This window comes from Lycium barbarum, chromosome 3 (assembly GCF_019175385.1).
Source record: "Lycium barbarum isolate Lr01 chromosome 3, ASM1917538v2, whole genome shotgun sequence".
Classification (NCBI taxonomy): domain Eukaryota; kingdom Viridiplantae; phylum Streptophyta; class Magnoliopsida; order Solanales; family Solanaceae; genus Lycium; species Lycium barbarum.
Genome location: NC_083339.1, coordinates 125,774,509 through 125,789,048, shown reverse-complemented (window position 1 = coordinate 125,789,048; position 14,540 = coordinate 125,774,509). Strand labels below are relative to the sequence as shown.

Genomic DNA, 14,540 nt, shown 5'->3' with positions numbered 1-14,540 from the left:
GCGTTGATTATCTAAAACAAACAAAAACATGGAAGTTCTCAAATGAAATTGAGTTACTTCTGTTATCCCTTTGTTCAGATCTGGAATAATTTTATTATAGGTTGTTCAATTCCTATTAAATGACTGGATCATGGGTTGTGGGAATCTATAACAAGTTAATAACTCAACTGCGCCAAATGAGAAAAGAGAGAGGAACGTAAGAAAACTTGATGAATATGAGAACTTGGCAATGGGAAGACCATGAATAGCAATAATAATTTCTTCACACAAAAACAGGAAAAAAAAAAAAAAAGGAAAAGAGGAGAAAATAATATACACACAAAGAAGCCTGGAAGATTAATTTCACAATGGTTGATCCCACCCATAAGCTCTATCAACACTGGCTTATCATCTTTACAGTTGTCAGTTCTTTTACAATAACTTAAACAACACCCTGGTCAACCACTATTGCTGGTTTTCAGTTGAGAAAGCACCATGGCTGACAGTTATCCTATTTGAGTCTCCAATTTCCGATGCCATAGCAACTACATCAGGTGGTATTTCCAAGGTTCCACTTCTTCTTCCCCAACTAGAGCGCCTCGGATGTAGTATACTACGCCCATCTGGCAATGTGGCACCAGTTAGCTCTTCGTCCTTATCTAACTGATTATCGTTTCTAGGCTGTTCTTCAAATTCATTTGCTCCCGTCCTTTGTTCATGCCAAGAAGGCTTCCTTCCCCTTTCTAAATCATTCATTGTTTTCTCCAAGTTTGGACTAACAAAACCACCACCAACTTCACGAGGTGGTATTCCAGGTTCTCTCGCCACTTTGGCCCGGAAGTTGTTCTTGGAAGGAGGTATACTAGTACAGAATATCTCTAAGAAGTTGTGAACTACTCCTTTGTTAAAAGGGTTGACTCGACGATCATACCGGTATCTGAAGTTCTCATATGTTGACTGCAAGCACAGAGAAGATTCAAATGTCAAAAGAAGTTGTAATCCAATCCCCGAAATTGGAAGCTATCAACATGTTAGAGAACTAGAGCATGAGGGTAAGTTTGACTCTTTGCATGGGAAAAAGAAGGGGATTAAAAGGACGTAACATTACCTGATTTGTGCCAATAAGATACAGATGGAAGACGGTCAAGCCACCAACAAACCAAACTGATATAAATGTATAAACGATTAGCACAATAGAAGCAGGAGTCTTGGCCATTGCCTTCCAGATTGATGTCTGTTCACCATCCATGATCCTTTTAATATAGACCCAGCAAAAGCCATGCACGTATAAGCAAAGAAGAGTTGTTGAGAAGACAAACATGAAGAAGAAACGGTAATTCCGCTGCACCAACAAACATAATATGGCTAGAGTTAGAAAGCTACGGCAGTAACATTACAGAAACTTTCTCTGAATCCTCAGGCATTACAGAAGTAAAACTTCGCTCTGACGCATATGTCTGCCAGGACAACTATAAAACCTAGAGTCTTAAGACATGTCTCGAGTGTACTCCACAGCTTTAAGAGCAAGATTCTCTCACTGGGTGAAGACAACGAGGAAATGTACTGAATCATCACAATCAGAAAAGGTATGTCTTAAAATTTCATTGACTGAACTAATGAAATAAAAAGAGAAGCACATTCCAGCAAACTCCACTCATTCTGGAAACTAAAATGTTTACTGGATTAATACCTTAAAAACCAACACATCCGTTTTGTTACGTAAATTCTCGGTGCAAAAGAAAATATCGAATCTGCTTCATTGTAAGAATGGTAACACCCGCTATGAAGAATTTATATGATTCACATCACTCAACAATTGATCAGTACCCTTAACCAGAAGAGTGAATGGAAGAAAAAATGTAAATGGACAAACTGATAGCTCTTTCATATGCTGTTCTAACTTAATACCTTAGGGAGGAAATATTCTTATGATAGGGGGTAAAAAAAAAAAAAAAAGAAGAAGAAAATATAAATTGCAGAAGTTTCTTTTGGGAGGAGCATGTGATTGCCCAGTTATGTAGAACAGGGTTTCTCACAAAGACGAACTTAGTTGTACATGCGGAAGTGTAGACTACCCCACTGCCTGAGAAATTTAAGAATAAGAAAAAAGGAACTTAGATAAGAGAAATATACAATTTACCTTCATACTGCAAACTAATTTGAGAACTAAATGGGAAAATAGAATCAATGACCAGTGACCACCATGCTATAATACAAATTACCATAGATTGAGAGGCTAACTGAAGTGGGATGCTATGAATGCATTGTAGGATCAAGAGCTAAGTGAAAAACCATATCTTTGAGACAGCCTATGATGGAAAATTAAGATGACTGTATTTAAAATGAGATACTCACCAACCCAATACATTGTCCGACCCATGGGCAGTGATGGTCGAAACGTTCCACACAGTTGTTACAAATTGAACAGTGTGAACAACGCGGAGGCCTGTACAACATGCAGGTGTCACAATACTTGGTTTTCACAGTTATTCCATTGACATTCACATCCTTGATGCGGGGCAAATGTAATTGTGGAGTTTGACCAGGTCCAGCTTGAGTACTCCCTTCAAAGTTTTCCGGTTTTGGAGGATGAAGGTTGCGAGGAATTATACCGGGATCTCTTCCAGAAGTCAGCAGAAGAAGCACTAAAACCTTTGGAAAGAAAAATGTTGATTACTTTATGGTTTGACTCATAATCTACATACTTTTGTAGCCGTAAAGTAAAAGACAAAACCGTAAAAACAAAAGTTTCTTCGTTTATAGAGTTCAGCCTGAAACGTTGTAAACTATGTCCTTACTAAGAAATGAGAAGATTCCTTACTTGGGGAAAACAAAAGTCATCCCCTTTTGTGATATCTAAAAGGTAAACATAAGACTATAAGAACCTAGTTTCCCTCTTTTGTACGGCAGAGAATATTCAAGCAACTTCACATTTTCCATGATGAACTGACTAATGCAAAACAAGACGAGATGCAAGGAGTAATGCTTTAACTCCTCATAGCCTATGTTGCTCACTCTTCAAAAATGCTGACAGGTGCGTATCAGTGGCGCAGCAGCATTTTAGGAGTGTCCGAGTAGCATAGCTCATAGCAAGGTAATGAAAGGGCAGTATCACAGAAGCGCTAAAGTGTGGCCAATACAGTATTTGATGTAATTCTTGCCCACCAGATTCCTTAGGTTCCTCATGGAATTAGTTGAATCTCTTCAAATATCATTCACCCAAGTAAACTGGTCAAGAATCTTTCAAGTGTCATTCTTTGAGAATGAAGTACAAACTTTTAAAACTGATGGCAATAGAAATGCCCTGCTTCTGAAAATGAAGAAGAGAAAGAAGGAAAAAATTTTGAACTCCAGCCAGTTCACCAGATAACAAGGACTTCCCAATTCAGAACTCTCATTGCTGGGTCTTCACACAATGCCTCATCTCGAAACACCTACAGAGCCTACTTTAGCTGGAGAGCATTGACCCTCAGATATGCAAAGATTTATAAATCTTATCTTTTGTCACCAGAGAGTATCAGTGATACTTTACTTCCTAAGATGCCACTAGACAATCCTCACCCATTTTTTATAATTTCGTCATTATTATCTCTATTGCAGCAGCAGACCAGCTTGATTCTCCCAACTTATCAGACATGGACTTGCACAAGGGTCGCACCACCGCTCTACCTTCACAAACATACGTGCCTATTCCCTTCCTAGCTTGGCAAAACATAAACCTTGTTTACCATATAGGGCCAAAACCTATCAGCTCACTCCTCCCTAGCTAATTCCATCATGCTCTCTCTGTAAGAGGACTTTCACTTTGTTTGAATACAAGATGCCCTTTTTGCTCAGAAAATTTCAATTGTTGATCAAGAATAGCAATAGAGTCTTGTAAACACTCTTTAGGAAACAACATCCATATCTGTTGAGGGCAATGGTTCAGTTTGTGCAACCAGAAAAACTGGCAGCACATGAACGGAATGTTTGACCCAACACATCTTCAAAGTAATCTGCACTGTCTGGCCATGATATCTTCAACCTTGTTTTGAGTAGAGGCATTTGACATAATTATCGATCCAACACTTTTTTACAGGCTTATCGAAAATGCCAAGTCCTTGGCAATATCTTCGGATAAAATTCTTACTTTAAAATGTCTCTAAGGTACAAAGTTAATAAATGCCGAAGATCCATTACAACCAAAATCAGAATTCTTAAATCATCACAATCACAAAGGCTTTCTGCCATATATAACCATGTCCGCTCCAGCTACTGGTGCAGAATAAAGATGTTCATCACCTATCAGTTCCAAGACTACTCACTTCATCATCCTTCATCATCCAATACCCAAATTGAATGAAAATCATGCAACCAGGAGAAAGCAATAGCCGGAGTAAAACACACAACATTTGCACAAACAAAGACCAGGTAGTCAAACTATTAGGGGAAGTAGTCAAGTTTTTAGAATGATCCAACATCATGGTACTTAAATGGCCAACATGGCCATCCAACTATTACAGGTTACATACTTCAGAAATCATGTTGTCAGTGGAAAAAAAATTAAACACTTACATATACTGTGAAAGCAACAGCTACAACCATGATCGACCACCCCCAGTCACCAGCAAAATCATCCACCATTTTCCTCGCAACAAAGACACAAAAAACAGCAATTGGGGCCACTATAAGGAAGATGGTCATAAAGAGCGACCTTACGTCAGGTCCAAAGATAAACCTTCCTTGAAGAACAAATTTCTGCACAATCAAGAGGCAATAATGTCAAGAAAAAGTATTGCAGAATCACGAAATATCGACTTAAGAAGCTCTGTTATTACAATGAAATATCAAAATGTAGCAATTATTCATCTAATTTGAAGAGCATGTCAACAGTACATGTTGCTCTCTACTGCAGAGAGCAAAGGGAAAATCATCCGTTAATAACACTATCTCACATTTTCATCCACCATTGATATGCCCTTGAGGAACATAAGCGAGTATATTGTGATGATGCTTGAACTTTGGGTAGTTGCATCTTTTTATTGGCAACCAGAATATTGAGGCATCTCAAAGTTTTGTAGAGCTTTAATTAGTGTATTGAATTCTTTTCCTTATTTGCTTCTTTTTTTCCTTTCTATCTTTCTTTTTGGGGTTGCTTCTTAAAGGTATTTGTATTTACCTGGTTTGCCATATTTTGCTGAAAATTCGTGAAATAGTTACTTTCACTATCTTTTTTGGGTTGAGTATGGTAATGGCAACTTAAATTTGACAAAGTATCTCATAGGAATAAGAAAGGCTTGGATTTGGAGTCTACAAATGCCTCTTTAATGTGTATTCTATTATTAGAGTCAATTTTACACCAATTAATCACTCCTGGAATTTCGCAAGTTATTGTAAGAGATGACTAAGGCATCTCAGAGCAATTCTTGCTACTTTTGTTTCCTTCAAAGAGACTTCTCAAACTCTGAATCAACTACCAAACCCTTACCTACACTGAAAAATGAAACCCTTACCACCAAATGATTCGCCGCACTTCAGAGTCCAATGAACACTAAACCCTTAAAACTGCAGGAATATGTGCAGTTTCATAGCAACAGCTATTCCAAGAGGAAAATTAGTTGCATTCTCATCTCTTTTCTCATACTTCCACTTTTCAATCATTAATATAATCTTATCTTTGAACCAAATGGCACTGCATCCACTAAACTCCGCTCCATGCTATCACACCCTAAAACAAAATTTAAAGCGAAGAGAGAAAGAGACTCCAAAGTCCTGGCTATGACTAAACGGAAGATATAACGCAATCAGCATTTGTAAAATGGAGCTTAGAAGCCATAGAGCCAATGCTCTTAAAAGAGTCACCTCTCCAAACTGCATCTATCTCTCGACTTTTTTTAATCATTCTAAAGCTAACATTTACAGTGTATTACGAAATAATTCCAAAACTTTCAGATATTAAATGCTAAGTTCTTCAACTTCTATTTTGTCATAGTTACTGTTTCTTTAGTATTTTTGTCGTGGTTTCTTCACTTTCTTTCTTTATTTATTTTTTTCTCGAATTGCTTCGCAATATTTTTCCTTGAGCCTAGAGTCTATCGGAAACAGCCTCTCTACCTTCCGAGGCGAGGTAGGGGTAAAGTCTGCGTGCACACTACCCTCCCCAGACCCTCTCTACCTTGGGGGATTCAATTCCAATAGTATTACAGCTTTTCAAGCAGTTGAAAGACGAAATAATAATAATAATAATAATAATAAACGAATCAAGCCTGAAAAAAGAGAATCCTATCATAATGAACTTGCAAAAGAAAATCAGAGATCCCAGTAATACTCAATAGAATAGAAGATGAAGAAACTTACATTGCTGCCTTTCCAGGCCTGATAAGTCCGTAGAAATCCGGTTTGATCGGAGGCACCACCACCGGAATCTGGACCCACCCCATACATCTCTCTCTCTCTCTCTTTCATTTATTAGTATCTCTTTCTTCTCTCTTAATCCAATTAGAATAGCAGTAAAGTTAAAGAGACAATGTGTTGCACTAGTACAACGCCAATTGAGAAAAAGGAAACCAAAACAGGAGAGGCGGCTTTATTATTATTATTATTAAATTACTTCGACTCAGTCAGCCACGCGGGGACATTATTACGTCAGATCCCGGCGACATGGTGGCACTCAATTTTGAATAATTACTACTAGTACTACTATATATAAGTAGAGATGACCAAGTTGTTTATTGCTTATTAACTGAAAGAAGAGAGTTGGACAAGTATTAGAAATAGTTAAGTGTGAGTTGGAATTGAAATGATTGAACGAGGAGGAGGAGGAGGAAGGTAGACAAAACATGGGAATTTGAACTACTTAAATTAAACCCACACTTTTTGCCTCTTTTATTAAGACCGTTTGGCGGGAGGTCTTAGCTAAAATAATCATGTTATTAGATATGATATTATTTTATATCACGTTTGGATGATATTTTAGGGCATGTATAACTAATATATAGATTATTTAATACACCAAAGGTGTATTATCTTATCCCACCGGGGCCACCACCAACATCGTGGGATAACTTATTCATGGATAAAAAATTAAAATGATAAAATTAGCCTTATTTTGTTCTAAGATACCTGTAAAAGGCCAAGCTTTAAGGATATAACTGTAACAAATTATTTCTTAAATTTTAAAAATAAATATATATTCAAATGGTATCTTTTGTGTCCAATTTTGATGCGATGAACAAACACCCAACAAAAATAATACTTATATTACTAATGCCTACATTACTAATTTCTGCGTTATTAATCCATATATAACAAGTCTTTGAGCCAAACCATCCCTAACTCTTCTAATGTGACTTCCACGGCTTATTAAAAAGAAGCACGTTACGAGTTTTCATCTTTGGTAAATGTAAATATTGATTCACACATTTTGGTTACATCAAAGTAAACGTTTCTATTTAGTACTCAATTAAGAATTCAAAAATAAAATTAAAGATAAATTAGTAAAACTGTACAGATATTTAGCATTATTTGTTCACTGTGTAAATTTTAAATGTGAATAATTATTACCACTAACATACTAATTAGGCGTTTGGACATGCGGTTTGAAATCATGAGATGAAACCAATGTTTGGACATGCATTTCATCTCATGGTTTCAAAAATTCTAAATATAAAACTTGACCCATAAGTTTATATTTTGTAAAAAAAGACTCATAAGTTAGTAAATATTTTTAATAATTATTTAAATGTGCATGCTCGGCGTGAAAAAATTGTTCGTACCATGTGGGAGGATTATATTAAAGAGTAGTTACATTACTATTCATGTTACATTTTCATTTTTATTAAACTAAACTTGATCAATTGATGTTGTATTTTTTAGAAAGGTCTTCTAATAGTGTATTAATTTTGTTATGAACTATGAATTACTCATTTGGTAAGATTGTATAAGAATTGAAAATGATTTGATAGTTTTTACAAATTGTGGGTTTTTATGTTTACAACAGAAAATACAACTTAAAATATTCAAATTGCATGTCCAAACATGATTTCAAATCATGATTTGAAACTATGTCCAAACGGCTCCTAATACAAAACAGCTTTTTTTGAGATGACCGACTCGCTCATGGCAAAGACGAATAACCTAATTAATAATGTATCATAACTAACATTTTTTCTGTTCAATTTCACAATTTTTGACCGAGTACAAAATTTATATAAACTCAAGAAAGAAACAGTTTCAAATATGTCAAAATACCATTAGAATATTAGTTTTAAAAAACGTGTCGTATGAGATGATATATATAAGAGTTAAAAATAAATTTAAGCAGCTGGAGATGTGAATAAAGAGGAGTTATCGTGGGGACCAAACACAGTGGAGGTCTATCTGAACAAGCAACCCCACATATTATTCCAAATTCACTGTTGGAGTTCATCTGCATATATGTCGGCCAAGTTCAAGCCTGTTAGCTCTATTATTTTGTGTCATTCACAACAAACTATATGGATGCTAGCTAGGTCACTCCAGAGGAAAAACACAGGAGATCCAATTAGTTCCAACACGACTCCATCCATGACTACTGGGACGTGGGTCCTTCTAAGTGGAGCAATGCCATTACTAGTACCTTTCTTTTTTTATTATTGGAATTTGCCTGTACTTCGACTGATTTTAAGAAATATTTGTTATCTCTCACCTGCATAAGTATTGAATAACTCTGTTTATCAAGATTGAACAAATGAAAAAGAATCGCCTTATATTTTTGCCTTCAATAAAATTTGGACCTAAAACTTTATAATTTTCAACTAAATTTATCGACTACAAGGTCAGATCATTGCGTCTTACTATCCCCTATTATGACTCGGGGGAGAGAATAAGATGACTATAGCCAACGCATACACTCACGCAATAAGCTAATTAACTATATTCTATTCTATTCTTTCTATATATATTTATATTTTTTTTCTCTCAATTAAGCAGTAAGCGAGCAATGATCTAACCGAATTATCAATAATTGGCAGATCTTTGTTACATATTCTAGTACTGTCATCTATAGCCGTGAAAACTAACAGCCAACTAGTCTTGTTTCTAAAAATTTCTGAAAGTTATAATACCACTGAGAACATAACATTGATGGAACTGGAAAAGGAAAAAGAAAGGAAGGGGTGATGTGATTCAGCTCCACATTGTATTTATAATATCGATGTGAGTCCTTTTGCCTACCTACTTGGCTAAATTATAAAATACAACATGGCAATTATATTAGCACTACAGTTTGGCACAGTGCTGTAACTATCTAACATTGTACAAAAACCAAAAAGAAAAGATGATTAAATTAGAAAAAGACAAATATCTTTCAATTTTGGAGGTAGCCAAGCATGAATCACCAACGTATTGGAATGTTGAACAACTTTTTAAATTTTTAAGTAGTATAGTATACAAAGACAGCCATATGAGTTGACGCAAGAGGAAAGGTGTCCCAGAAAAATTAGTATACTATTCAAAGAAGATACTTACAAAGTTGAATTAATTAACTGGAATTATTAACATAGAGATTAATGTGATGCCAAGTGCCAAAAACAAAAAACAAGCAGCTTTTAGTCTAGTCAAGCCCAATAATACAATTGTGGTTTTTTAACCGTTAATCTGTTTGTTTTTTTCCTTTCAAATAAGCAGTCTTCAATCATTACCAGCTATAAAATGAGAAAACAGTTCAAACAAATAAAATATATAATTGCGGCGAAGACTGGAACAAAATTAGGGGCTGCCATGCATTTGCAATGTACTGAAAATGACTGCTTAGAAACGAGATAAGCTTATCCCTTTTTACGCTTAAGACAAAGGCTACAGACTAATCAATTCTTTTACACCTTACTAAATATATCGTCAGTTCCTAACTAATTAGTTGTCCCTTTAATTATTCTACTGTTTCTACCACTCTTTTAATCCATACTAGTAGATGTGATATGCCCGGGCAAGCACGGACCCAACACAGGTATTTAAAACGAAAAGTTTGGTTCAAATCCAAGCAACAACGTAACTTTCATTAACAGGTTCTGGCAACTCATGTCAATTAACTCCCAAGTATATAGTTATGAAAGAAGACAACACTGACACATTACGTACAATCATTCTAGTACTGTTGTAAGTAAATGAATGAATCTGCAAAGCCTGAAGTAGATTTATCTTCTACCATTCCAAATCATCTTCAATTTCAACCCAGACTTTGGCTTCGGTTTCCAGGTGTGGTTTCCAAAATTTCTCTGGTGCCAATCCAGTTTAGTCGTAGCGTCTGTTGCATTTCGGACAAAATACCATACCCACAGGCTCAACCGAACCAAGCCTCCCAGGCCACAAGCAATAAACAGGTAGATCCTCAGACTGAGTTCTGTGAAACTTTATCATAAATAATGATTGTCTCGCATTAAAAGATGATCAGTTGAACAGGAGCTGCAACACCTTCGGAATTAAACCTACACAAAATGTACATCATCTTAGAGTAAGTTCAGTTTCTCCTTTAATCGTGGGTCCTTCTTAGCTAAATTATCCAGCATTTTTATATTTTTGAATTAACAGTGATATGAGCAACTGCATTACAGTTATCACTGGCACCAACTGTGTATTGATGTGGTCATTATCACTACCTAAGACTAATATCCAATGCAATATATCTAATCTGAAATGCATGAATTGGTGGAACTTACCAAGACCTGAATGAGAAGATGTAACAGGGATCTCGCAAAGAAGATTTTGTTTCATTGTAGCAGCTGTAGATTTCTGGCCAGTACCACCATAATGAATCTTATAAGAGAAGCTGCTGTCTGCTGATGTTAAAATGGAACATCTTAACATTCTGTGTAGATGCACTGCATGCACATTATGTCGTGGATAATAAGGTGCCAAGGTAGAGCAAGTTCCATGTCGTCCGCAGTGATATAATTTTCTCTTCCCATATGGAAGAGAGTCATTACAACTCATTTAAAAAGAAACCTACAGACAATAAAAGCAGGAGATTGTTAATAATTATTACAATCAGTTTTTTATTCAGATTTTAGTGATCTGAAGAAGGCACTTTTTGGTTAACCTTCCTTCCATGACCAGAACTAAAAATTTTAGTACAACACTTGGGCAAATGGCTTAATGAAAATCATGAAAAGTTTGCATTTTTATTTGCACGTGACATATTAGATTTATACAAATACATTCGTGCAAGTAAAAGATAAAATGAACCTGGATTTATCCATGTTCTTAACCAGTGAGTACATCTGTGGTAGATAGAGCTTTCAAGGGATTGTTATCGTGAGCGGAGCTCAAAGACATGAAATGATGTGAACGCATCTAGCTTGACAGTGGCTGAGATACCCTGATACAAAAGCGAATCCTTTTAGCCTAACATTTGAAAAATTACAAAGAGTATAATAATCCAATTCATTATTACCTCAGAATAACAACATTATAGAAAGATAATCTTATTTTGTCCAATCTACATAAGAATAACAAAGGGTTTTCTAAGGAGACGTTAACTTCCAAGGTCATAACTTACCCTATTTAGCCTAGAATCTATCCGACTTCCTTATTTATTCTTATCTTAAAAGGATAATTATAATTATTCATAAGCTTTGTACTTCCAAGTTTCTAGGTTACAAAATTAGAAACTCAGAAGTTACTTTTTAGCAATTAGCAGATTTCTCTCTTGCCAGGCTAAGAGATATTTTCACAGCATACATAGTAAATAGAAATTTTAAGTCAACGAAAATCATGTGGTATATAAAGCCAACAACAGGGAAAAGGTTATAAACCATGTACGCTATCAAATACTCAATTTAGCTGCAAATACATGGAGCTAAAAATTTGTAGAACTTCTAAAATGTTGCATGGAATCTGTCTCCAAAAGGCAGAGAAGAAAAGTTCCAATCTTCTCGGATCATTAGTCTTTGTAAGACCTCATATGTGAGGGCAGGCCAGAACAACTTGGCATGAATCCTCTTTGTCTATCCAAGATTCTTCGTTTCCTATAAAATCGGTTCTTTCTTGTCATCCCAGTTTTCAACCTAAGGTGACCTGCAATTCAGGTTCAGATTAAGGAAACAATGCATACTGCTTCTTTGTTTTTGTATTCGAAGAGTTAATTCATCAGGGTTCATTGTCTAATTCTAACAGGATGATTCCAAATATTACGAAACTTAAAGTGATTGTTTGCATCACTCATCTTTTTTATATTGAAGAATGGACCAGCTATTTGATATTAAGAATGGTAATGGAAGATGTTGGAATTATCTTAGAAGCTAAAGTAGGAGATGGAATGGGGGTCGGCAAATAACTTCAACATCCACACATATAGCTAAAGAAAAAGGTTACTTTTTTCTGTAAATTGAACCAGAACAACAAATGGTTGTTGCTACTCTTTTAAACCAAAGAAAACTAAAACCAAAAAACATTATATAGTACCCTAATGAAGCCCTGAATAGGCTTCTTACTCAAAGTAAGTTTATTACTTTAGACCCTTTAAGCTAAGCTCTTTTTTGGTTCTCTATCGTATATTAATTTCTGCGTATTCGGGATTCATCACAATCAATTTGAAGCTATTCCTCTTTCATGAATTAAATCGCAAATCCTGAAATACCACTTGAGCGAAGAAAAGAAACCCTTTTCCCTTCGGCAAAAAATATCACAGAAGGAACAAATTAATGACGAAAAAGAAAAATAATAACCACAGAGCCCCGAAACTGGAAAACTTGAGGAGAAACTGACCTGAAATTGCAAAATTTCCGAAAACTATCCTAAAATAAGAAGATAAGAACTCAATGAGATTCTGAAACTTATGGAGAAATCAATTTTTCTTGGTGTGTTTTCTGGGAAGAAGAGAGATGAACACCCACATCAGCGAGCGGTGATGAAGAAACATGGCGAACCCAATTGCAAGTTCAAGGGCACGTAATATAAATTGTTCTTAAAAGTCATAATTGCCCTTAATTAGAACTTTAATACCCTCAAACAGCCATGTCGATCCACTGGCTCTTCTATAATAAGTCAAAAAAATGTTCTCAATTCAACTGTTATGCATTAGCTATTTGTCTACTAAGCTCTATTCTCCAATAAGTAACAATGATGTATTTTGGATAGTAGGTGGTGTGGTGGAGTATTATCCAAATGGTGAACCGCTAAGTTCAACTTTTGGGATTTGAAAACCTCTGCAAACTATTAGTAAGGTTGTTGGGAACACAAACAATGATAAGGTTTCTTCAAAAAATAATAGAGTAAACGTATCAGATTAGTGGATAGGGATTTTAGTTCCAATTAAGTTTGAACTTCAACTTATATCACTATTACGTTCTCCAATTCATTTTAGCAAAAAGTTTATCAATAATAAAGTTTACCACAAACATTTTATGTTAATGGTATTATTTTTTGCAGATGTGTTGCTCCTACTGAAAGCATAAAGAGCTAGAACACTGTTAAAGTTGAGTAATGCTAGACCTTAATTCCAAGCCTTAACATGATTAAAAGCCAGGGGTTAATCAGAGAGACGGATGCAGAATTTTGGTATCGGGTTAATATGAACCGGGTACTTTGCGTAAAAATTCACGAAAATTACATTTGATCTGTCTCTGCTTAACCACATTACTTGTGTTTCAGCATACACTATGTCCTACATCTTGGTGCTATAGTTGTAAGTACTTGATACCACGGATAATAAACCTAAACAGAGTTCCCCAAAACACACACACCTCAAACCACCTTTTCGTATACCCTCTTTAGTTTAGAAATTGTCGGAATTTGGACAAATTGTAAATCTGAATATCATTTAACAAATAACTAAATTTATCAGTAATTTTAGCACACTCACGTTGGCTGAGTTCAAGTGAAGTCCATATTTCTACAACTAAAACGATCACTACATATTCCCACATTAAATGTAGAGTGACGAAAGGTAAGTACAGGTATAAGATTGGTTAAATTGAGAATATCAAACAAATGGATTACCTTTTCAAGAGAACATTTAATCTGTTCCGGTGTACACTTCCAAACTTGTTGTCCATCATCACAATTAGACGCAAAGAAGGGTCATATTTCCACTCGGGTCTTGTCTTTCCATGCTGACTTCTTCGCTCTTTGTTATTTCTCATTTTCGCATTGCTTTGATATGCTTGCCCGTATCTGACTCTTTTGCCTTGTTTTTCATTGTTCTCTTTTGAGCCGGGGTTTCAAGATGCGATAAGGTGTGCATACACTTTATTCTTGCCGACCCCACATTGTGGGATTCCCCTGGTATGTTATTGTTGTTGTTGTAAGGGTCATATTTCCACACTCAGTTTAAGCAACATCAATTCGTTGTCTTCCTCCCCATAAGTTCAAATCAGACTGAAAATATAAATTCTAAAATTCAGATGACTAAAATCTAAAATTGAGATGAAAGATCATCACCCACACATATTAAGGGGGATTTGGCAAAAAAATTGGAGGAGGAGCTAACCTGTAAATTGGAATAGCAGCCCCAGAAGAACAAACTGAACAGATAACAGAAGAACCTCCTCTATGTCTGGGCTAAAACTATGCGGTAGGAGAAGAACTGAACGCCACGTAGAATTATT

At 35.6% G+C, this 14,540-nt stretch overlaps 1 protein-coding gene and 1 long non-coding RNA gene across 3 annotated transcripts; both read right to left on the bottom strand.

The window, feature by feature from the left end:
• Positions 1 to 197: 197 nt before the first annotated feature.
• Positions 198 to 6,804, bottom strand: LOC132632305 (probable protein S-acyltransferase 7). Its single transcript, XM_060348185.1, has 5 exons — positions 6,316 to 6,804; positions 4,534 to 4,716; positions 2,335 to 2,631; positions 1,088 to 1,321; positions 198 to 936 (listed from the first exon to the last, which is right to left on the bottom strand). Exons 1-5 carry the CDS (start codon positions 6,421 to 6,423, stop codon positions 445 to 447), a joined length of 1,314 nt encoding a protein of 437 aa, XP_060204168.1. The 5' UTR covers positions 6,424 to 6,804; the 3' UTR covers positions 198 to 444.
• A 3,156-nt stretch (positions 6,805 to 9,960) lies between these two features.
• On the bottom strand, positions 9,961 to 14,540 carry LOC132632304 (uncharacterized). 2 transcript variants are annotated; one of them, XR_009579301.1, is made up of 5 exons: positions 14,423 to 14,540; positions 13,933 to 14,310; positions 11,179 to 11,311; positions 10,653 to 10,938; positions 9,961 to 10,421 (listed from the first exon to the last, which is right to left on the bottom strand). It is a non-coding gene; the product is annotated as an uncharacterized LOC132632304 (long non-coding RNA). The 2 variants fall into 2 exon arrangements; XR_009579302.1 differs by having other exon boundaries at positions 13,933 to 14,325; positions 14,423 to 14,496.